Genomic DNA, 25,166 nt, shown 5'->3' with positions numbered 1-25,166 from the left:
TGACTCGATCCTGTCCAACCTCGGCAGCGCACGGTATTTTACAACCTTAGACGCCAGCCGAGGCTACCTCCAAGTTCAAATGGAGAGGGGTGACGAGGCGAAAACGGCCTTTGTTTGTCACCGCGGGCTTTTCGAATTCACAAGAATGCCCTTCGGTCTGTGCGGAGCGCCCATGACGTTCCAGCGGTTGATCGACCGCATACTGGGAGAAGCCAAATGGAAACATGCAATGGCCTATCTCGACGACATTGTCGTCTACTCGAACACCTTCGAAGATCATCTCAGAGACCTGAAGGATGTGTTCGACCGGCTAAAAGCCGCGGGAATCACGCTGAACCCGGAAAAGGCTCAAATAGCCGAAACCCGAATCAACTTGCTCGGCTTCACACTCGATTGCGGACGCATTGCGCCAAACGCCGAGAAGCTAGAAGCTATCCGGGAGTTCCCCGCACCAACGGACGTAAGCTCACTCCGTCGCTATTTGGGAATGGTGAATTTTTATCGCCAATTCATCCCGAACTGCGCCTCCCTCCAAGCGCCACTAACGCGGCTACTCAGAAAAGCCGTGAGCTGGAGTTGGGGTCCCGAGCAGGAGGCAGCTTTCCGCTGCACTTCGAAAGCACTCGCGGACACCGCGGAACTAAAGCTTCCCGACTTGAACAAGCCTTTCGTGATCCAAACGGACGCGAGCAAACTGGGCTTGGGAGCGGTCCTGCTCCAAGAGCACGAAGGTGTGCTTCGTCCCGTGGCTTTCGCTAGCCGCTCGCTTGTGCCGGCAGAGGTGAACTACAGCACCTGCGAACAAGAGTGCTTGGCTATTGTATTTGCCTTAAAGCGCTTCGACATTTATGTCGACGGTACCACATTCACGATCGAAACAGATCACCAGAGCCTAATCTGGCTGTCAAGACTTCGCGAACCCGCAGGACGGTTGGCGAGATGGGCTTTGCTACTGCAAAAATACAACTATGTCGTGCGGTACCGGAAAGGCAGCACAAACGTTGTGGCCGACGCACTGTCGCGAGCCCCCGTAGACTGCGCAAATCTTTTCGCGGGGAGCCTGGCCGAGCCAACGGCACATGCAATGCCCGGCGAAGCCGAAATTCAGTCCCAAAAGGAGGCAGCACCACTGACCTCCTCGGACGAGAGCGTGAACCACGTAGACGCAGTGAGCGCAGTGGGGATCGTGTTCAGCAAAGAAGAGCTACTGAAAGCTCAGCAGAATGATCCGTTTTGTCGAAAGGTGATCGACGGACTCTCGAGTGAGTCGGACTCCGTGGAGTCGGGCGGTGCGTCCGCCGGGCGTACGACTGCTGGTATTGCAGTAAACGCCGAGTGTCGGGATGTATCTGGTACTGGTACTGACACGCTGGATCAATTTCTGCTGAACGCCGATGGGCTCCTGCTGAAGTATATCCCATCTGAGAAGGACACAGATAATGTGTTCAAGGTGGTAGTGCCAAAAAGTCTGAGGTGCGCAGTAATGCGTTACTATCACGACTCGCACTTGGCCGGACATGCGAGCGGCTCCAAGACTTACACAAAGTTATGTCACATCGCAACCTGGCCGGGCATGAAAAGGGACGTATTCCGCTACGCCCGCACGTGCCACACTTGCCAAAGCTTCAAACCAAGAGGCGGCAAACCTCCGGGCCTAATGCAGCCGACCCACAGCCAAGAACCATGGTCTTTGGCAGCTTGCGACGTGGTCGGCCCTTTGCCGAGGAGCCCCAAAGGACACCAATATTTGTTGGTTGTCACGGACCACTTCAGCAAATGGGTAGAACTTTTCCCACTACGAAAGCTGACAGCCCGAGCGATCATGGAGAAGCTCATGGAGGTATTCACCCGATGCGGGTTCCCGGAAGCTCTCCTAACAGATCGAGCAAGCTACTTCGTCGGGAAGGTATTTGTGGACGCTTGCAAAGCCCTGGGCATCAAGCACAAAACAACCACACCCTACCACCCGCAGGCGAACATCACGGAGCGATGTAACAGAAACATCAAACCCATGCTGGCAGCATTTGCCGAAAAGCACCGCGACTGGGACGCATACATTCCTGAAATTGGGTTTGCTCTCCGTTCCACTGTCAATCGTTCGACAGGCTTCACCCCCGCCTTCCTCACATTCGGAAGAGAGTTGGCGAATCCCATGGACCGTGTCCTAAGGGCGAACGCCGGGGCAAACGATGCGCAGTCGACACAGACTGAACACGCGCGCTCGCTACAAACTCGGATGACGGAAGCCTTCTCGGAGGCCCGTCACAATCTCGGGGTAGCGCGAGCTAAACAAAAGGCTCAGTACGATCGCTCTCGCCGAGATCTCCGCTACAAAGTAGGCGATCTCGTGCTCAGACGAAACCACGTTTTGAGCGATGCCAGCAAAGGCTTTTCTGCTTCGCTGGCACCAAAGTGGCTGGGCCCGTACGAAGTGCGAGAAATACTTTCACCGCTTGTGTACAAGCTGACTGACCAAGAGTCACGAAAAGTCGGAGGGCCAGTGCATATTTGCGATCTCAAACCCTACCACAGAAGGGAAAACGAGGAGCAAAACCCAAAGCCACTCTTGCGCAAGAATGCACGCGAAACGCGAGACGACGCCAAAAACGAGGCGCCCCGCTACAATCTGCGAACTCGGAGAAACTAATATCCGGAGTTTGGCAAAGGCAGTCCCAATAAGTGGCGAAATGTCACACTAAGGGAAGTGCAAGGGCAAAGAATGCACCAGCTGCCTTCGCGAACGCGTCAGCCACCATTGTTGGCAAACCGTGACCTAAATACAAGGCCACCTCAACGTTCGCTTCCGGATCATCCCGTACGGGGATTCCCCTACATACGGCATCTGAGGGAAAGGGTAGGCGTAACGCCCATTGGTCAGTTACTGCCGCCCAGGCTCACGTGTGTCACTACGTCATCGTAGGGGCACGGCGAGAGCAGTCGTCACAAGCGGTGAGACCGTGATGTCATTCTGCCGCAGTACGACTCCACAGTAACATCCACGAAGAGGATCTCCAGCCAGGACGGTGCTTCGGGCCGTTCGGGGGCTGCACCAGCCTGTTTCCTGGCTCCGGAGTTTTCGACGGCGTTCTTGGTCCACGGGTGCTGGCGATTCTTCGAGCAGCCCCGCGACGCCAGCGGACCAGGGGACCAAACCAGCGGCCCGCCGGCTACGCGCGCCACCGGGACCGACAGCTGCGCGGGGTCCTGCCCGCCCTTCGACTTCGGGACCCGCGCGGCGACGGGCAACACTCTGTCCAGGGGCCGGCTGTTCCCGTCCAAAGGGCTCCACGAACCACCTCCACGACGGTGAGCGAACGCCGGGAACGTCGCAGCGCACCGTATTTGTGAACCCCGGCATGTGGGGGTAGGCACCGGACGCGGTCGTTTTTTTTTAGTTCTTTTTGTTTTTAAGAGCCGGTAGGACATTTTATTTTATTCAAGTCCTACCTAAGCCTTAAGAAGGGGGGAGTGTGGGAACCATTGGGTTCCCGCTATCCCTATCTAGGCCTAGCTTCAAGCAGGCCGTGGGAGTCGTCGTCACCAATGGCGTCGGCCTCCCGGATACAAGGAACCACGAGGCCGAATTCCCCGAAGGGGCCGGTTCTCCCTTGCCCTTTTGGGTGAACGCGCCATCGGCACACCCTTGGGAGTGATTATGGACGCGTCCCGTTTTCGAGTGACCTTCTACCGGCCTCCCCGGGCGCGTCTATTTCCCGCAGGCTACATAAGCCGGCCACCCACCTGTGGCCGGGGCTCTTGGTTAGGGGGGGCTACGCTCGACGGAGCATTCATCGTTGTTTTCCTGCTCCCCCTTTTTCCGTGATCCTGCCAGTTCCGGCAGCGCGGACCCTTCTCCTGGTGATCCTGTCAATTAAGGCAGCGCCAACCTCATTTCTCTTTTGTTCCGCCTACGGGCGTAAAGCGTGTGGCGTAAGGCCAATAAACACGTTTCTACGGTATCCCTGTGTTTGGTGTGGTCTCCCGTCCACCGGAGCCTAGCGGCAACCAACGGACGGACCCGGCCGTAGCCGCCATAGCAGCGGACTGCGGAGTGGGTTTTGCCTCACAGCGATCAGCAAGGTAAGTCGAAACCCACCTTTTGCAACCGACGAGTTACGGAGTGGATATTTGCCTCACTGAGGACTTTGGGGTAAACTAGAATCCCACAAGAGGAGCGAGTGGGACCCAAGCCTTCCTTTCAGCACCACGTAGAACTGGTCGCCGCTGCGCAGGGGGGCGCTGGTGTCGGGAAGCGCCCCTGGCCGATCTGTCCACAACGTAAAGTCAAAATAAATTTTAGTCTTTAGTTTTTTAAATTGGATTTTGACGGGCCGTCCAACAAAAGGCCAGCAAATTGTAAATTGATTTGGGTCTCGAGCCCTACAACTAAAAAAAGAGAAGTCTAAAAGTAAAAAATTATTAACGTCCACGCGTTTAGAAAGCGTGAACAGAAAATTCGAATCTTATACGTTCGCTACATAGAACTTCCGCGAACTATTCCTTACTTACTTAGACAGGTGCCTTGAGCACTGACCTAAAGTAAAATGGACAAAGCGGAGAAGACTACTCTAAAACAGAATTTAAACACAAAGGAGCATTTACGAAAGTATAGTTTAAACTAAGTATAAGTAAATCCGTGCCTTTTCAAAAGTAAAGGTCTTGATTGCTTATACAGTGCTTGTTAGCAAATAGGGTAAGTTATGATGCAGTGATAGCAGAGAACGGTTTGTGCGAATATGGAAAATACTTTATACTTCTGAGAGTTATATATTGAAATGTTATTCCTATTCAATTCAATGTGCGTCATCTAAATTCAATCACTTCGGTTAATGACAAACTAAAAGGTTACGGAAGACAGTACGCGTGCATAGCTTAGACGCCAATAGTCTCGACTATTTTCAAGAGAGGCTGAGTGTGACTTGCACAATGCATATTTGCAAATATCCAATACCTTTTCTTTCGCAGGAAGGAAGAACGCTTGGTTTTATTAAAACAATATTACACCTCACACGAAATGACAGAATTTGATGATAAACCGGAAACGTGAATTATGAATAGGGAGTTTTTTTACATTAACAAATATTACCTAGGGGAATCTTCTAATTTTACTCACAAATCTCTGCATATCTTGGTAATTAGATGGTTGATATGCTGATACCACGAAAAAATAAAATTAAAATATACCTAACTCACTCTGCTCTTTTATCTATGGGTTTGTCTTTTTATGGTCTATCGTCTTTATATTTTATTTATATTCACGTTTTGTTTTAATATTTTATTTATGTTACCTTTTATCGTATAATTTTATTTATATTTATGATTCATTGTATTTATATTTTAAATATATATATTCAAGCATTGGTAGTTATTATTAAATAAATGAGTTTGTAATAATCGAAACATAAGTGCCTCAATTTTGTTACGGTTATTTTAAGACGCTTGACCTCGTATCTCATAGTATACCTGAAGCTGGGTTAGTATATTGATCCCCTCATCAATAAAGCTGCCTTCATCGGAGTCGGAAAGAGAAACGCTGGCGTCATTCACATATCAGTGGGGACCATTGAAGCGCACGAAGCGCACAGTTTCCAGAAGTCGCTGATAACTTTTGAAATAACTAACGACACCACCTGAAAGTCTTGGGTCTGTTCCGGATGTCTATAGTGCTATAGTGCTACGTTTGGGAGGAGATTGAGTGTTCGTCGCTGCGCGCAGTTTATTTTTAAGGGGAAGAAAAATCTAATTTTCTCGCAGATAGCTTTTATCATTCGAGACTACCTGAGATAACTTCAGGAAACCAGTACGCTTAAGTGAATCACTATTCAAAGCTCCAAATAAGTACAGTACTTTGCCGTTTTCGTCTTTTGTTATCATGCGGTCTTCTAAAATTTTGGTTGAATTCAACGTGCTATTTTACTGGCAAGTGCTGATTTAATAACCGGAACAGCGGGATGGTTTGTGTCTGAACTGCACCGCAAAAGTCGGTTTCGAGCATGTTCTCGCGGGAACCGGGAACATCGAACAAAGCAGTCACAGTGCCCGTCGTCTCCGAAGTCATGAAGGCAGCATTTAAGGAACGTTCGTTCTGATCTGTTTGTGATACATTAAACAGTTGTTTTGGGAGGGAAAAAGAACGTACAATTCCCCCAATATCGCGGCATAATTTAGCAAAGAATCGAAATTCGCGTATAGGTCACGTCAAATCAATTTCTCCCGCTAAATTCAGCGGGGGAACGGAATCGGTGTTTAAGTCACGTGACGTCGATTTCCGCTCTAAATTTAGTGCAAAAAATGAATTGGTGGGCAGTTCACTTCACATCAATTTTCCCGCTAAATTTAGCGGTGAAAAGCATAGACAGACGGTCTAACGGAGGGAAAGACGGACACACGGACATATTTCTAGGGATAGAGGTTTCCGTTAAATGCATTCCGTGTTTTTTTTTTTGTTTTTTTTTTAAAAAGAGCATTTACTTGATGTCATGTACTGCTCGAACTTGTGGCCCCAAAAGTACATCTGCTTCGCCAGCTTAGGATTCTGCGACTCCCAAGGAGATTCGCTCTCGAACTTGCACAAGTACAGGGTGTTCTTATAACGTGTGGCGGAAAACAGCCAGTCGTCGCGTTTGCGGTACGGTGTACAGGCCAACGTAGAGAGCAGGCCTCGCTTGCACACGAAGTTCACTCCCAGGCTCCTTCTGCAAGTACCAGACAGAGATGCAGTCAGAAACATCAATGTGCAGCGGTCATTGTAACCATAAGTTATTCTAGTGTACGCTAGAGGTCCAGTTGGCGCTAGTGCGCTGTTGGAAATTGAAGCAGACAGCAACCCGTCGAAAATTGACTTTCGGTAATGCATCTTATGATAAAAATTTGGTTTTTTTTTCTCCACGCTTGATTATAAGATCAGGTATTACAAATAATTCTTACGTAAAAAAAAAGAAGAAACTAGGCACATTTTTTGTTACATAAACGAAAACTTTGGTCAGCTACCATGCTTTTCTTTTAAATTGGTGTAATTAAACATGGTCGTTAAAGCTTTTTACATGCGTTTATGGGCATTGTTGGATACTTTTAGCGAGGACACGGTGTGGGCGATTTGTTTTCAGGGGGGATTTACGTTTCAGAAGAACGAATGGCATTTGAAATCAAAAGAGACCTCGAGAACTACACAGTAACACAGAATTAGTAACACCATGTGCATGGGGATGTTCAAAATAAAGCGAAAGACAAGTAATTATAGACCGATTTGCAGTAAATGAGTTGCCATTTATTTTTTCTACTCACCCATATGTCCGAATACTCAGTTTTAATACATTATCGATCCGCACGTTCGAAAATTTTATAAATAGGGAGAAAGCAGCAAACAGGTGCCCGATAAAAGCTGGCCGCAAATGAAATAGTATCATGAGGTACCTTTTAAAGCACATATACTTTATTCTTTACCCCGCTTGGTTGTTTTTAACAGCTACGGGGTCATCTACATATAGTGTCAGGGCTGCCATCTTAGCAATTATATTAGCGTTATCGGAATGCTGGCTCATCTTGTGCACACTCAACACTCGGCGTCAACTATTTTGCGCTCCGTCGTCAAGGCCGGCATCCCTAAAGTCACTGGATCCTGGGAAAGTAGCGACAAGCTCCACGTATGGTCGCCATTTTGGTCTGTGAAATGAGCAATTTCTCTTTGACCCCTCCGTTCTTGGTGAGGCGACCTAAATTCGCAGGTGACGGGTAGCTTTATGAAGGCGTTTCTTGTATAGCGAGATTTTGCTATCCACAGACCGGCGAAACAAGCGTACATCTTCGGACTACCACCACATGCTCTGTCGGTTATTGAAGGCATTGAAAAATAAGTTTACTGTATTGAAATACGCAAGAACAACATGATTATAAGAGATCCGTGGAGATGGGCAGGATTGATAAGTTGATTCCATACACAATGCCTAAGACGCTTATAGTGGTGAGGAACGCTTCCAGTATGATGATGCTCCAAGGTGATCTTGGCGCGATTGGTTTAGAACGACCCTCTGGAAGCTTCGAAGATTTTAATGGACCGAGATGGCAATTTCCATGGCAACGTAGACAGATTCTATCTGTCCTCGGTCCAAAGTTCTTTTCGTCTACAACCCTGGACCGGTCATCTCTGGCCGGGGTTGCTTCAGGTGCGTCATGCACCCAGCGTCCCCTCCCCAGCCAACGAGGGCTCTGACCTTCGACGTCTCCTGCCCGCCGGGCGCGTCTGTGGATTCCATCTTCGACGCGGCCACGGCAATTGTCGGCACTGCCGAATTGTTTTCTGTACAACACCTGGGAGCAAACAACTTCCAATTGTCCGTCACCTCGTCGTCGGCCATGAGCCGCGTCGTCAACGCCGGCGCCCTGAGCATCGGTGGAACCCTTGTTACAATCGTCCCCGTCGGACCGCAAGTAACAGCCATAACGTGCCTCTTTTTGCCGGTCTACGTCAAGAGCGAAGCACTCGCCGCTGCCCTCGCACCTTACGATAAGGACCTGGACATCCGCTTCGGTGTGTACCAAGACCACCCTAGCCTGCGGACGGGCACGCGCTACATACGAATGGAGATGAAAGAGTCGACGCCTGTCCCGAATTTCCTCCGCGTCTCCGGCCACCGGGCAACCTTTGACTACCGCGGCCTCCGACGAGTATGCCGACGGTGCCAGCGGGAGGGCCACATCAAGGCGGCCTGCAATGTGCCCTACTGCACCCGCTGCGCCGCTTTCGGCCACGACTCCGCCGGATGCGCGGCCGGTTGCGGACGTTGCGGGGCGGCCCACGCAACGGTGGACCGCACCCAACGTCGCACCTACTCGTCCGTGCCCGGCCAGAGCCTGGACGAGTTCCCGGCCATGGCATCGACCCCTCGTTATGGACCCCCTGCCATCCCTTCACCTGCAGCGTCGAACGCACCCGCCCCGACACCCACCGTCGGCCCCACCGAGTCTACCGTTCCCTCCACCTCCAAGTCCACCGAGACAACCTCGCCTGAGATTGATGTGACGACACCGCAGCCAACGCCAGCTACCGCCATGGCCACGGGTGGAGACTCCAATGCACCAGCAGCCATGCTTTCGAACGCGCCGGCAACCACATTTTTGAACAACGCCAAGAACAGCGTTCCACTCCCCTCGAGCTCCCGCTCCGATGAAGCGCCGATACAACTTGAGTCCCCGACTGCGCCGGAATTTCAGACCAGCCCGAGCCTCAACTGGAGCGACCTCACGGAGGGCTCGGACGAGGAACGCCTCGTCATCCACGAGACCGCTGGGGACGCCGCCAAAGGAGTGGAAACCCGCTCAAGACGGCGTTACCGAGAACGACGCCGCAACGCATGCCTGGAACCGCGGAGACTTCCCAGCCGCAGTCGCAGCCGACACGGTGGTGCTGAGGAGGAGAAACGTGTCCTTTCCAGCAGCGACGAGTTCGCGACCCCGCAAGGCATCCCGCCCGCCGCAGCTCGCCTCAAGCGCTTGCGGAACGACTTCTCTTCTCCCACTGGAAGTCCCAGCAGCCAGCCATCGTCCGAAACACCCTCGGATTATCGAAGAGCCGGTGACTCCTTTTCCTCCTCTTCGCAGGGCTACGGGTCCTCACCCTGAATGTCCAGGGGTTCCGCAGTTCGACCAAACAAGTTGAGGTTCTCCAGCTTGCCCGGACTGTCGGTTGCGACCTCCTCTTTCTCCAAGAGACAAAATTTGTCAGACAACGCGACGTCACCCTCTTCAAGCAACGTTATGCAGTGGATTATTTTTTTTCTTTTGCTACTACCCGGTTCTCGGGGTAGGAATTATTATTTTTATTCGCGCGCTCATGCGGCAAAGCTCGTGCTGCTTTGACCGCGACGGCCGATTTATCACATTCGATTTTTTCCTGCCGCCCGTTTTCGCACCGTGTGTGTTTACGCCCCGGAACAACCCTCGCACTCCACGGCATTCTACAAGAACTTGGATGTTCACCTTTTCGACGCGCGCCACTGCATGGTACTCGGAGATTTCAACAGCGTCGTCGACTCCCAGCGCGACGTCAGGGGGCCAGGGTATACGGCCGCAGTACATGAAACGCCCGCGAATTGAGACGACTGATTGGACATTTCGACTTGGTGGACTGCTGGACCGTTGTCCACGGTGCCACTTTCGAGCACACCTGGCAACGTGGTAGGTCAAGCAGCCGCCTGGACAGGGTCTACGTCACTGAGACCCTGGCCTCAGCCGTTCAGACTTGTGGGGCTGTGGACTTCCCACCTGCCATCGGTCACATCTCAGACCACCGGCCAGTGCTCGCGGAGCTCTGTCTGGCTCCCTCGACAGGGCACCAACGCTCCTGGCGTTTGAACTCCCACGTCCTGCGGGACCCGAGGAACCGCGACCGCCTGAAGGAAGTTTTGCGCCGGTCTCTCCTTCGAGTGACGCCAGATCCAGCGAACTGGGCCCACCTTCTGGAAACCTGGCGGGTGGCGTTCGTGACGGAGGGCAGTGCCCTGCGCCAGCGGCAAGTTGAAGAGCTCCGCGAAACATCGCTGCGAATCCGGATCGTACGTCGCGGGGGCGCTGGAGCTCCCTTTATGAGTCGCAGCCCCTCGACCGGTACCAACGCCTGCTACGGGCGTCGACGACAGCAGCCAGTTCTTCAGGGGAGGGGCGGACCCTCCTTCCACCCCGAAATGCTTCGCTACACACATCGCACACAGGTAAAGGAGCGGCGAGTCCCGCCCTTTCCAGTTCCTCCATCGACGCCTCCGCCTGGCCAACCTTCTGTCCCAAGCTTCAGCTCCCACTTCGAGGCCCTGGTGACTTCGGAGTCAACGATAGACCGGGTGAGCCTGGCCACGCACCTTTTCTTGCACGACCTCCCCAAAGTTCCACCCACCACTGGCGATCAGTTGTTCAAGCCTCCCAATGCAGAGGAGGTTAACAACGCTTTCCTAAAAATGGAGACTGGATCTGCGCCGGGCCCGGATGGATTCCCGACCGAGTTTTACCGCACATTCTGAGATGTGCTGGGGAGCATGTCTGTGCAGTCCTCCGCACTTTCTTCACGGAGCTCCACCTGCCGGATTCCTTCACTCGGGGCAGGATAATCCTGCTGCCCAAGGAGGGAGGAGACCCCAGCGACCCAAGGGCGTGGCGACCCATCACTTTGCTCAACGCAAGTTACAAGCTGCTCGCTTCGGTGCTTGCACAACGGATGCACGACATCCTTCCGGACATTGCAACAACGCGCCAGACGTGTTCGGTCGCGAGCCGCAGCGTCCACACACTGTTATCACTCACAAGAGACGTGATTCACTACACGAACTCCCGCTGTGCCAGGGGTTTGATCGCCACCCTGGACCAGGCGAAGGCGTTCGACCGGGTTGAGCACCCTTTCCTTTTCGCCACCCTCCGGAGAGTGTCCGCTTCTTCGAGGTCCTGTACGCTGGCATGAAGAGCGATCTGTGCGTGGACGGCAGCGTGGTGGCCAGCTTCCCCGTCACGCGAGACGTACGCCAGGGCTGCCCACTCTCGCACCTCCTCTTCGTCCTGTCGCTCGAGCCGTTCCTCACCCACATCGACCGGTGCTCCCATGGTGCGCGGCCCCCCTCTCTCCGGCAGCGGCGAGGTGAAGGCGACTGCGTACGCCGACGACATCACACTAGGCCTACGTGACGCTGACGACGTTGGCGCGGCGCTTCAGGTCTTCACGACGTATAGCTCGCTCTCGGGCGCACGCCTCACCGAGCAAAAGAGCAAAGCGTTGTGGGTCAGCCCACCAGACCCAACCTTCCCGCTCCCGGCGACTGCCGTGGTGAAGATCCTAGGCGTAACATACAACGCGATGGGAATCTCGTCCGAGATGGGAACCCGACTTGCGCGCGACATCACGGCAAGTGTGGATCGTGCCCGCCACTACGTTCTCCCCATGGCCGAGCGCAGGTACCTGGCCCACTCGGTGTTCTGCGGGCATCTCTGGTACCACGCGCAAGTGGTAGTACCGCCGTGAAGCTTCATCAGACAAGTGCGAAGTTCTCTGTGCAGATTCTTCTGGATGGAGAAGACCGAGCTCGTCACCCGTCAAGTGCTCTCCCTCCCACGCGAGAAGGGAGGATGGGGCTTCCCCTGCGTGGATGGCACGCCCGCGCTACTCCAGCTCAAGACCATGCTCAGGATCCTACACGAAGCTGGGAACCCAGCCAGATCTCTCGCTCTCTACTTCGTGGGGCACTCCCGCCGAGACCTGGGTGTCGACCTCACCGGCCCGTCGGGTGCTTGTGCTGAGACACCGCCCCCGGCTTACCGGAAAGCGCTTCAATTGCGCCGCCGCCTCGTGGAGCAGGCGCCACAATTCGACATCACCACAACACCAGCATCACGCCTCGCCCAAAACCCTGTTGGAACCACAGCTCACACCCGTGCAGATCGGACTCTCGGATTCGTTCCCATGGGTCCGCCTCACCTCCTCCAGCCTTCCAGGACACCTGCGAGACTTCGAGTGGCAGCGCGGCTGGGGAGTGCTTTCCACACGAGACCGGCTACTTCGGTGGGGCGTGTGTCACACCAATCAGTGCCCGAACTGCGACGACCGAAAGACAAACGTGCACGTTGTGTCGGAGTGTGTGGTGACGCGCCCGTTCTGGCGGGTGGTTCGCTCTAGTTTCCGGGGGCTGGGTGTGGCACTGTACCTCCTACGTGGACGCTGTCCTTCGGGGCTCTTCGCGTGCCTTCTGCTTGCCGCCAGCGAGTACGTCCTGTGGCGAAACCGGTGCTGTGCCGTGGGACAGGGACGGAGGGGCGATCTGGCCGCTTTTGTTCAGGCTACGGCGGGAGCTCGTGTCGCACCTCGAGGCGCAACTGTTCCTTCTCGGAGGGCAGGAGTTCCTGCGGCGCTGGTCCTGCCGATACCTCCACGTGCACAACTCTCGTATCCAACTGCGATTTCAATACGTCGATCATATCTAGACCGCGTTAAGGCTGCGGTCCCACGGCAGCCATCTTGAACAAGGCGTTAGTTCAACCAATAGATGGCGACACGCACCCGTGGGGTGGCCGAAACATTGGTTCACAGTGGGATGGCTCGAGCACCATCACGTTCCCCTCGTGGCCTTGCTCGCGCCGCTGCCAGCTGTGCTCAGCTAGCTCAAGTAGCGTGGCCCAGCAAACGGATGTATGCGAGAATGTCAGGCTGGGTATAAATTGTTCTCTGATATAGGGACATACGGTTCGGCGGTTGTAACGGGCTTTCGCAATAAATCTTATCAAGAAGGAATCAAATGTTGATTGACGTGTCAATATTCCATCAATGAAAATTTCCTCTGAAGGAATGCACGCTCAGTAGACTCAACCAGTGGACGCGGACGTCAAGTAAACTGCTTCGCGATTTACGGTACTTACCTCACCATTTTAATGACGACTAAAACAACGTCACGAAATATTGTGTTTCACGGGGTCCGGAAGATGTTGTAAAGGTTGTTACATTATAGTTCCCAAAAAACAAACGCAGTTGCAATATTTTCGGAAGTACCGACACACATAATGTTGTAAGTACAGCTTAGGAAAACCATCAGAAGAAATAGGAAGACGTTTATTTGCAATGAAGATGCTATGAATGAACGGCGTTTAGCCACAGCAAGTTATGAGCGTTTGGGAATTTATAAGTTGACGTGATTGCTAACTATGGACATGCGAACAATGAAGACCAGTTTTATCGGGAGATGGTGTTGCGGTGATGAACTGGGCCGGCTTGCTCGAAGCAGAGTCTCAGTTGAGACTGCTCAAAGAAAGCGCTGTCATGGTTAGCGCTCGAGCTTAAGCCGAGTCTCAGACGCTCGCGCGCCCGAGCCTTGGCAGCGCTTTCTTTGAGCAGTCTCAACTGAGACACTACTTCTAGCAAGCCGGCCCTGATATCGGACGACTCATGCAGACGAACAAGCAAGTTTCTTCTCAGCGAATGGTAAGTGTCCAGTGTCAAGCACAACACGTGGCTACCAACGTTGTCGACGTTTCGAACACTTGCCGCTTTCGACAAAAGTCCTGGCACCTGGGCTAACTTTGTGGAAAGACTCGAAGTCTTCCTTGAATCCAACGCCATCATGAACAGTAACTGAAAAAGATCCACTATTCAGTCGGTGGGTGGCGAAACGTATCCATCTACGGAGTCATGGGCGATGCGTGCTATAAGTGGCTGGAAGTTTACACGATGCCTGCCACGACCTCCAAACACGTCATTGACGTTCTACGGTCTCTTTTACCTACTTTTGCCCTACCGAAAATACTTCTCTCTAATAACGCGCAAAATTTTGCTTCAAATAAAATAAACAAGTTTTTGAAGAAAACAAAACGGCATGAGGCATCACATTAGTGCACCATACCATCCTGCAACTAACGGGCAAGCAGCGCAGATGATGTGCGAAACGAAAAAAAGCCCTTTTGAAGCTCACGGAAGAAGCAGTTCAGTGAAGAATCGCCAGGTTCTTGTTCCGGCAGCACGCGACGGTCTCACCTTACACGAAAAAAAACCCGCCGAAGCAATATTCGGCGGACGAAGAGCCACACCCCTCGATCTCATATTACTGTAGCCTACGAACAAAGATCGAGAGATTCCCAGATAAAGAGTAATGGCAGTTTAATCGGTCGGACAACTCGTCTACGTGAGGAATTTCAGCGGAAGTGGGGCCTTCCATGTTAAACTTGAGTAGAAAAGGCTCTATGTTGGTTGACCAGGAGGTGTCATCTCTCTGAATACGTTGGATATCAATGACCTTCAGTGTAAATATAACTAAATCACAAAACTCTCTTTGTGTATTGTTTAACTGCCCTTGTATTAGATAGTAGAAGCTATAGTGATATGGACCTTTCACACCAGGCTCCTTTTTCTTATTTTTCGCCTCATACTCCTTTGCGGTTTAAGTATGCTTCAGGAATCTTTTGGAACGGGGACACTTTACGTCAACGAGGTCATTTGTTCCAAGTAGTCAATCAGGGAATGTTGCTAGAAATCCGTCCCTCATATTAACGAATGCGCCGCACTTCTGCACAGTGCAGCTTTCCTGTTCAACGTACAGTTGTAAAGCAGCATCCTCAATGATTCTACCTTATACTGTTGCGGGTGAAGAAAGTCTTTGGGTACACGATACTTGAAACAAGTCTGGCACTGTACGTTGTGGTTCGACACCCACTAATGTCGTCGTCCTTATGGAGCCTCATCAATTAATAATTACCTCGTCACCTCATATTGCTCTTCATCAACAGTAAGTACAATAGGCTACCGCCATATTACAATCCAAGAATTGAAAAATTTAGTCGTTCAGTCCTTCAACAAGTTTATTATTTATACATTGTTATTACGTTACATTACCTCGAGACGATCGACGTCCATCGTCGAACTTCAGATACTTATACCTGTATATAAATTAGACGCACAAGAAGGGGGGGGGGGGGGGGGGGGTTCGGTGGCCGAGTGCATGGTCTAGCGCACACCAGCTCGGAGCACTTGGAGCGAAAGCTCGCGCTGCAGAAGCCACCCCGCCCCTGCCCGTTTCGATCTGGAAGAGCATCGTACCGGCGTGCGGTCGTGTATCACTGCTGCGTGGTGCACGTTAAAGACCCCAGGTTTGAGGCTGTACCGCACAGGCTAAATTGTTCATCTACAGCTGAGACACCAGACGCCCACTAAGGCAGACTAACTTCCGGCTGTATAAACATACACACAACAATTTGCAATTTGAAGCATAATAACAAAGAACACAGCGTGCCGCATCTTTTCTTTTGGTGCCCTTTTTTTTTTTTTTTTTTAAACCAGCGCAAGCTCGTGCGTTCTTTCTTTTGAGACGGTTAGAACGGTCGCACATAAAACCCGCGTTTCTCCTACCCACCCGCTTCCTCCACTCATTATGTGTATTTTGTTATAACTAAATAAGCTATAATGATGGTGTATTCTTCATATTTACTTTCAGTTTCAGTCAGGGAAAAGGAGTTTCGCGGGAACTAGAGCCAATAAATGAGCTGCACTTAGAGTATCGGCACTCTCTTCCCCGACAGTGTTGTGAACGCCGCCATTTTGTTGCTTGTGCAGAGCAGGCGCAACTGCCGATCGTCATGATTCAAAAGTGCGACGTCCTCAGCATTAGATTCGGTGTTAGGAAGCTCATGTAATGTTGCTTTGCTTTGTCGAAAACTGTTTAAAGTGGAGGACGGAAAAGCGTTTCTTGTGATTTCAGATAAAGATTCAAATAACTGGCAACTATGATTTTAAGCCACAATAAGGCCAAGTGTCACTCTGAAGCGTAGCTTATTTAATGACACTATTCATGCTCTTGTTCAAGAGGCTTGTAATACCTGGAGGGGCCATGACGTAAGCCCCGTGGATTCCACAAGCCACTACCTTTTGACACCTGCCTCTTCTTCATTGTTCCCGCTTGTGCCAGTAAATTAGCTGCGATTCCCAGTAACGACACTTGGCTTAAAATTGTGGCTTAAAATCATGGTTGCCAGTTATATGGAGCTTTATCTAAAATCACAGGAAACGCTTTTCCGTCCCTCACAAATGTTTAAACAACCCGCGACAGAGCATTTCAATATTGCATCAGCTTCCTAGCACCGCATCTAATGCTGAGGAAGTCGTACTTTTGGATCATGATGATCGGCAGTTGCGTTTGCTCTGAGCAAGACCCAAAATGGCGGCGCCCAAAACAATTTTGGGGAACGGAGTGCTGACACCTTAGAGCTCATTTAGTGACTCTAGGCATAAAGTGAACTCGGGTGTATTATTTTCCTCTTCGTCTTTATTGTTTATTGATTTCAATCATATCGAATAATGAACGCATTATATCACGCTACGCTTGTGTAATTATTTGCCTTAGATTTATTAGCCTGACCCAATACTTAAACCATTCATTTATCGATAGTAAATCTTCCAATACATTTTTTAAATGTGAAGGTAAAAAGACACGGAGATTGATGATGATACAGATGCCAACGCCGCCCTCGGAAATTTTTTGAACACTAGAAATCAGCGGTTTGTCTGCCATCCGCCAGGTAGCGCAACAAAACACCCAAACAGTTTTTAATTGTTTTTAAAATTAGCTAAGCTCTACACCTATTAAGAAACCAAATCAAGATCATTGTGGAAATTTAATACATCGCAGTGTATATCTATTCCAAACAATAAATGTTATTAAATGCCAATAAATCTGTTTGATGTCCAAAACAGATATGCGTCAAAAACGGGTAAGTTTGAAGGGCTCCTGGAGCGTTATGACTTTGAAAATGAAAAAAAGCCATCGTCCACCTCTTGGGCAACCATTGTAGCTCTAAATGTTATAAAAGATTTTATCATAGCTTAATTATTTCTTCAGCGGCATTTGAACTACCATGACTCGAAGCACAAAAAAGTGCTACGTTTGATATAAAATATCTAAACAAAAAAATTTTACACAACATTAAATTTTTTCTTGCATATTACCAATTATAAGCACTACATCTATAGGTACTTTCATTGCCCTAGCGCTTGTCATTAAAAACATATTTGTGCTGAAAAATGTCAATTTTAGGGCAATATTTTGAGGGATGAAAAAAACAAAGTAGTGCAAATATCAAAAAAGTGGATCGTTAGATTCTGCTCCGACATCATCTTAACAAAACTGCTATATTGGAACCATGTTATCTTTAATGGATCGTTCATAAAACATGAACTAGCGGAGCAAGTGAGGGTCCGCGCCATCATATTCGCAACGCTACAAACGCGCATGAACAGTAAAAACCAACACATACATAATATCAAATGAAAGAGGATTGCATTGCCTTTCGAATGACATCAATCCCACAAAACAGTATTTAAAAGGAGATGAGTAATTGCCTGCCAAAAAGTACCTAAACTGCCACATTCAGTGGGACCGTGGCCTTAAGCGGAGAAAGGGGGAACGGGACGCGATGGGGCCCTCTCCTTGAGGCGTCGCAGGGGCGGGACGTGCGAGCGCTGTACCGGTTGGTGTCTCTTTGCGTGAGTGATCGCGCGGCCGGGCGCTTTGCGGGGCAGCGGGCGCATGCCCGCGCCTTAGGCGCGGGGTTGGCTAACTTGGCTGGTGGATTGTAGAGCCTTATATACTTTGCATAGCGCGTTTTCGATTTTTGGTTTTGTTCTAGGCATGACACCACTGTTGTAAATAAAATTTTCTAACCAGATTGGTCTACGTTGTCAGTGGCGCCATGACACCCGCATCGTCGCCCCAGCCTATGGCATGTACCTTCGACGTTTCCTGCCCGCTCGGCGCGTCGGTAGATTCCACCTTCGACGCGGCGGCGGCCATTGTCGGCACTGCCGAATTGTATTCCGTGCAGCATCTGGGAGGCACCAACTTCCAGTTGTCTGTTACATCGTCATCGGCCATGAGCCGAATCGTCAACGCCGGGGCCCTGACCATCGGCGGAACAAGCGTCCCCATCGTCCCGGTAGACCCGCAGGTGATGTCCATTACGTGCCTGTACCTACCGATCTATGTGAGAAACGAAGCTCTCGCCGCCGCCCTCTGGCTTTACAGAAAGGTTCTGGATATTCGCTTCGGCGTCTATCAAGATCATCCCAACCTCCGGACGGGCACCCGCTACATCCGAATGGAAATGAAGGAGCCTACCCCAGTGCCGAACTTCCACCGCGTCTCCGGACACCGGGCCACCTTCGACTACCATGGCCTCAAGAGAGTCTGCCGACGCTGCCAGCAGGAGGGCCACCTCAAGGCGGCCTGTAACGTGCCCTACCACACCCGCTGCGCGGCCTTCCGCCACGACACCGTAGGTTGCGCGGCCGGTTGCGGACGCTGCGGGGCGGCCCACGCCACTGTGGACTGCACCCAGCGTCGCAGCTACTCATCCGTAGCCGGCTGCGGCCAGGACAACTTCCCGGCCATGACTCCGGCGTCCCAGACTCCGAAGTCCCAGGGCAGGCCTCCTACCGCCACTCTTCCCCCTCCTGCGGTGACGTCCGCCACTCAAGGGTCCGGCGACACGCCTGCCTCCACTGAGCCCCCAGTGACGACCCCGTCCGAGCTTGCCCCGACATCGCAACAGTCGAAGCCGGCAAGCGCCACCGACGCTAATTCGAACGAGTCAAAGGACGCGGCCGAGGCCGCGCTTTCGAACGCGGTCGAGATCGGATCTGTGCACGCACCCACTCCTCCAAGTCCCGGCTCTGAAGAAGTACTGGTGAAGGAGGAACCTCCGCCAACGCTGGAACTCCGCCCCAGCCCGCTTCCCAGCTGGAGCGACATCACGGAGGACTCTGCCTCATCGTCAGACGACCGCCTCGTCATCGACGAGGTTGCCCATGACAAAGACAGCGCACTGCCCCGCGGCCGAGATCGTCGCCGCGGCACTTCCGAGGAACTGCGAAAAACCTGCAGCCGCAGTCGCAGCCCGCATGGCGGTGCCGAAGACTGGAAGCGAGTTCTTTCCAGCAGCGGCGAATCAGAGTCCCTACGATCCACTCCAGCAGCCGCAGCGGCTCCCAGGCGGTTGCGAAAGGACCTCGCCGCGCTGCCTGACTGCTCGTGCATCACGTCCGATACATCCACGAACCAGCAGTGAACACAACGACCTCCCCCCCTCCCCCGCCTTTTCGCACACCTGCGAGTCATGACCCTGAACGTTCGGGGCTTCCACAGCGTCACAAAACAGATCGAGGTCCTCCAGTTCGCTCGAACCGCCCGTTGCGACCTCCTGTTCCTGCAAGAAACGAACTTCCACTGGCAGCGCGACGTGGACCTCTTCAAGCAGCGGTACGGGGTGGACTGTTTCTTTTTATACGCCACCACACGGAGCTCGGGAGTGGGCGTCGTTACCTTTAACCGCTCGCTCCTCCGGCTCAGCGCGTGCTGCTTCGACCCTGACGGACGGTACATCGCTTTTGATTTCTCCCTGGACGGCACGCACTTTCGTACTGTGGGCGTGTACGCTCCAGCCCAGCCCTCGCAATCCCCGGCTTTCAAGAGCCTGGACGTCCGCCTGCTCGACGCTCGCCACTGCCTGCTCCTCGGCGACTTCAACTGCGTCATCGATTCGAGGCGTGATGTCAGGGGCCCAGGCTACGGACGCACCACGTGGAACGCCGGCGAGCTGATACGCCTGATGCAGCACTTCGACCTGGTGGACTGCTGGACTCTGCTCCATGGCACCGCTTTTGAGCATACCTGGCAACGAGGAAACTCGAGCAGTCGCGTGGACAGGTGCTACACTCCCGAGTTTCTGAGCCCCTCTGTCACTGCCTGCTGCGCAATGAACTTCCCTCCCTCCACTGTGCACATCTCCGACCACCGTCCGGTTACCACCGTCCGGTACTCCTAGAGCTCCGCTTCAGCAGCGCAGCCAGTTCTCAATGCACCTGGCGTCTCGACACCCGGCTGCTACGAGACCAAACAAGCCGCGACTGCCTGAGAGAAACCTTGCGCAGGTCCCTCCATGGAGCGGCACCGGACCCGACGACCTTTGACAGGCTTCAAGAGAGCTGGCGGGTGGCGTGCGTGGCGGAGGGTTGTGCCCTGCGTCGGCGGCACGCCGAGCAGCTCCGACCACCTCACTGCGAATTCGGATCGTGCGACAGGGAGGCGCGGGGACTCCGCTGATGCGGGGCTACCCGCAGCAGCTCCTCGACCGTTACCAGCGACAGCTACGGCTTTGTACCAATGCAGCCACGGCCTACCATGGACGGGTCGGGCCCTCGGCTCACCCCGAAGTGCTGCGCTACGCCCATCGCACCGAAGTACGGGAACAACGCGTCCCTTCAGTGCCGACCGCCGCCCGCCGCCGCCCCCCCCCCCCCCCCCCCCCCCCCCCCAGGCGCGCCAGCAACACCAGGCGAACCGTCGGTCTCCGGTTTCAGCGCCCACTTCCCGGCCCTGGCAACCACCGAATCGGCGGCGGACCGCGCGACCCTCGTGACGCACCCCTTCCTGCGCGACCTCCCACAAGTTCCGGAAGACCTAGCCGCACACCTGCACGAGCCCCCGAACCACCCCGAAGGGGTGCTCCTTGCCCTGTCAAGAGTGAAAACTGGGTCCGCGCCGGGCCCGGATGGTTTTCCCGCCGAATTCTGCCGAACCTTCTGGGACGTGCTGGGCAACTATATCTGTGCCATGCTCCGGGAATTTTTCACGGAGCACCGCCTTCCAGAGTCGCTCCGCCGAGGCAGAATCGTTCTTCTGCCTAAGGAGGGAGGAAACCCCAATGACCCGGGTGCGTGGCGTCCCATCACGCTCCTCAACGCGAGCTATAAGCTGCTAGCGTCGATCATCACGCAGCGCCTCCACGGCATGCTCCCGGAAGTGGTGACACCCCGCCGAACGTGCTCGGTCGTCGGCGCAGCATTCAGACCCTGACATCCCTGACGAGGGACGTGGTGCAGTACACGAACGCTCGCCAAGCCAGAGGCCGGATCGCCTCCCTCGACCAAGCGAAGGCTTTCGACCGGGTGGAGCACCCGTTCCTCCTAGCCGTGCTCACCGCTTTCGGTATTTCCCCTGAAGGGGTTCGACTCTTCGAGACGCTCTACAGTGACGTGAAGAGCGACCTGTGTCTAAACGGCCGCGTGACGGCCAGCTTCCCGGTCACCCGGGGGGCCCGCCAGAGTTGCCCGATCTCGCTGCTGCTCTTCGTCCTTACTCTGGAGGCTTTCCTAGCCGACGTCGACGGGAGCCCCCGGGTCTGCGGACTCCTCCTTCCCGGAAACGGCGAGGTGAAGGTGTCGGCGTACGGCGAAGACATTACACTGTACCTGCGGGACTCTGACGACCTCAGAGCGGCTCTCCGGATCTTCGAGACATACAAGTCTCTCTCCGGGGCGAAGCTCAATGAGCAGAAGAGCGCGGTGCTGTGGGTTAACCGGCCGCCTGACCCCTCTTCGCCGATCCCGGCAAAGACTGTGGTCACGATCCTTGGTGTCACCAACCGCTCGTCGGGAGTCTCAGCGGACATGTAGACGCGCCTGGCGCGCGACATCGGGGCGAAAGTGGACCATGCTCGCGCCTACGCTCTTCCCCTGGCCGAGCGCCGGTATCTAGCCTACTCTGTCTTCTGCGGGCGCCTCTGGTATCTGGCCCAAGCAGCGCTTCCGACCTCGCGTTTCATCCGACGGGTGAAAAGCACACTCTTCAGCTTCTTCTGGTCAGAGAAGACGGAGCTCGTCACCTGGCCGGCCGTCTGCCTCTCGCGCGAGCGTGGGGCACTCCCGCCGAGACCTGGGAGTCGAGTCGCCGATCTCACCGGGCCCCTGTGCCGAAACCCCGCCGCCAGACTACCGAAGGGCAATCCGGCTCTTCAAACGTCTGGAAGAGCGGGCACCCCAGCTGGACGTCCTGGAGACACCGACGGCTCGTCTCAGCGAAATCCTCCTGGAACCACAGATTTCGGCAACGCAGGTGGAGCTCGGAGACTTTCTCCTGGTCCCGCCTCACTTCTTCGTATCTCCCGGGGCACCTACGGGTCTTCGAATGGCGGCACGGCTGGGGCGTCCTCCCCAGCAGAGACCGCCTGCTCCGCTGGGGCGTGTCGCGCACGGACGAGTACCCAAACTGCGGGAATCGCGAAACGAATGCGCACGCGGTGAAGGAGTGCGTTGTGGCGGGGACATCCTGGCGCGTCATCCGCCACCAGCTTGCACGGTTTAAAAAGCTTCTGACACGCCGAAAAAAAAAAATTTTTTTTTTCATGCTAGGCGTTGAAATGGCATGTCAGACCCCGACACCTTGCGGTACACTGTTACGTCACAGTCCACTGGCGGGAACTTTGAACTGGGCCTCGTATTTCTATTTTTTATAAAAAAAACTACGCAACTCTATAGTGAAATAATTTTTTTGTAAAGTCGTGACATGCCATTTCAACGCCTTCGTCCGCCTCCTCCTCGCCGTGGCCGAGTACGTGTTGTGGAGGAACCAGTGCTGCGCGGTAAGACAGGCGCGTCGATCGCGTACTCTCTGGCCCCTCCTGTGACGGCTCCGGCGGGAGCTCGTGGGACACCTCGAGGAACAACTGTTTTTCTTAGGAGAACAGGAGTTCCTCAGGCGCTGGTCCTGCCGGTACCTGAGCGTTCGCGACTTGCGGATTGAACTCCGCTTCAGGTACCTAGACAACCTCTAGGCCCCTGAGTTCAGAGTCGTGCCGTTGGAAGCGCGGGCGCGGGTGTGCGGCTCTGGGGTGACGCTTCGGCCGCGTGAGTGATCGCGCGGACGGGACACCTCACGGGAGTGCGCCTGCCACACGGGAGTGTGGCAGCACATATTCGCCAAAAGGGGAATTCTAGTTTCAGCTACATATTTTCTTTCGTTTGCTGCCTCAAGTTGGGAAGCGCGCAGAGAGCACGGTGAAGTATGCTTGTTGATCTCAACGGCGAAGCATTCGAGCAGTGTTGGCGGCCACGAAACTATCGTAGGATTTCATCGTAACCTACACAGAACTTCCGATCGTTTCGCTTGGCGTTTCGCCCTACGCACGTTTTGCGTGATAGAAAGAACAAAACACACGTAGCGAACAGTTCCTGCTGCTATGCGCTAATTAAAGACGCAACCAAAGCAAATTAAAGCAGAGAAAATACCTGGCCCAGTACGTGATACTGATCACTACGTCGCCATCGAGCGATCGCAGCGCTCCCATCTCTCTCGCTCCGGGCCATAGCCTCCTCTATACTCACAAAGCCTGGCAGTTCGACGACGGAGCCATAGAGTGCCCGGTCGCAGATTTGGAGCGCAAGGATATGGAATACCACAGAGCATCAAAGAGCCCTTTCCCGGGGAATCTGGACGTCATCGCACAGGTTTCGCAGCGGCGAGGGTCCGAAACACACTTGTTCGCTCGGGAGAAGTGTGTTTCGGCGTCTCGCCGCAACGGGCCGCCAGTCACGTGGCTCTCCTCTCATCCGCTGTCTGCCGCTCCACTTTTTCTGTTTCGGCGGCCGCTTCTCGTGGCGATCTACCAGGCTTCATCAGTATATAGACGGCTATGTCCGGGCTAATATACACCTTTCCAAAAAACGCTCCTAGGCCGCCGCCATGTTGCTAATGCTGATGCGGCTGGTGCGACTCTCGTGCCCTCTATCAGCTAGAAATTTTCTGCCACCCTCTTGGACTGTGAAGATTCGTTCAGCGCGGTTCTCTGCTTATGTTTTTGCGGTTTTGTATTCAACATTTTCTCGCCCCTCTTGAAAGTTTCCATTGTGAGAAATAAGGCTGGTAAGTGCCTGCCGTTCAAGCTTTTCTGCTCGACATTCACGGGAAACGAAGGAGGTGAAGGACGTCGAACGGCCCTCGACGCGATTTTGCGAACATTGTTCTTCCCCCTCCCTGAGATAATCCGCGTAGAATCCTCAGTCATCTCCAGAAATAGTTGTCCGGTTTGGGGTGGGAAACGGGTCAGTCGCGTTGGTTGCTTTGACTTGGTGCTGTTGTGCAAAAAGGAAGCTCTCCCCAAGACGTGCCCCAAAACAAAGTCATCTTGGATTCCGTCCGATCGGATGTGACTGTCGTCGACTGCGGCTGTGTTAATTGAGATCTTTCTCAAATAAATTCTTTTTGGATAATGCTCCATCGTGTGTGTGGTACGTACAATATATTGTTTGAATGTTAACGCTTTCTAAATTGTATGTCCGTGTCCTGTCCATCGGTAAACACGTTATTTGTGAGCGTGAAAAATGCATGCCTCTCGGCTCTCTTCTGTTGTAATTTATTTTTTACAGCTAAATGCTTTACCGTTTGTCATGCGGTGAATCGCGCGGAGCCGTCAAAACGTATCGTAAAAAAACACAAAAAACTAGAACTATGCATCCAAGTCGCATTCGTTCTGTCCCGCGCGTAACCAATAAAAAAAGTTCATAGTTCTTTTATTGCTTTTTTTTCTTCAAATGTGGTACAATGCTTTCTCACGTTCCCGTTGCTCAGTTCACTGAGAAATTAACCAAGCTCAAAATGTCTCTAAAAAACAATCACTTAAATTGGCAGTTCTTGCTTTCCTGACCATTCCTATTACAACACCCATATACTTGTCTTTTAATGGTGATATTTTTTTTTTAAGGCGAGAATCCCGAGCTCGTAGCATTATTTTCGGCAGTTGCTCCTGCTGATCGAAAGATCGCACAGCCGAGATTCATTCTTCAACAAAAAGCTCGCGCTTGCAGCCTAGTAGCGGAATTGTTGTAC

At 53.1% G+C, this 25,166-nt stretch overlaps 1 protein-coding gene across 1 annotated transcript in view; it reads right to left on the bottom strand.

Annotated features, from left to right (window-relative positions):
- Positions 1-25,166, bottom strand: part of LOC8053173 (decapping and exoribonuclease protein) — a 75,932-nt gene that overhangs the window by 40,587 nt on the left and 10,179 nt on the right. The window contains exons 2-3 of the mRNA XM_040206930.3: positions 6,472-6,695; positions 4,168-4,267 (exon numbers count right to left, since the gene is read on the bottom strand). Of these exons, the coding sequence (XP_040062864.2) occupies positions 4,168-4,267; positions 6,472-6,695 (324 nt within the window). The remainder of the gene's footprint in view (positions 1-4,167; positions 4,268-6,471; positions 6,696-25,166) is intronic.

The sequence above is a fragment of the Ixodes scapularis genome, unplaced genomic scaffold (assembly GCF_016920785.2).
Source record: "Ixodes scapularis isolate PalLabHiFi unplaced genomic scaffold, ASM1692078v2 PGA_scaffold2__306_contigs__length_199485367, whole genome shotgun sequence".
Classification (NCBI taxonomy): domain Eukaryota; kingdom Metazoa; phylum Arthropoda; class Arachnida; order Ixodida; family Ixodidae; genus Ixodes; species Ixodes scapularis.
The sequence above is the reverse complement of the archived record's forward strand: the minus strand, read 5'-3'. Positions and strand labels throughout refer to the sequence as shown.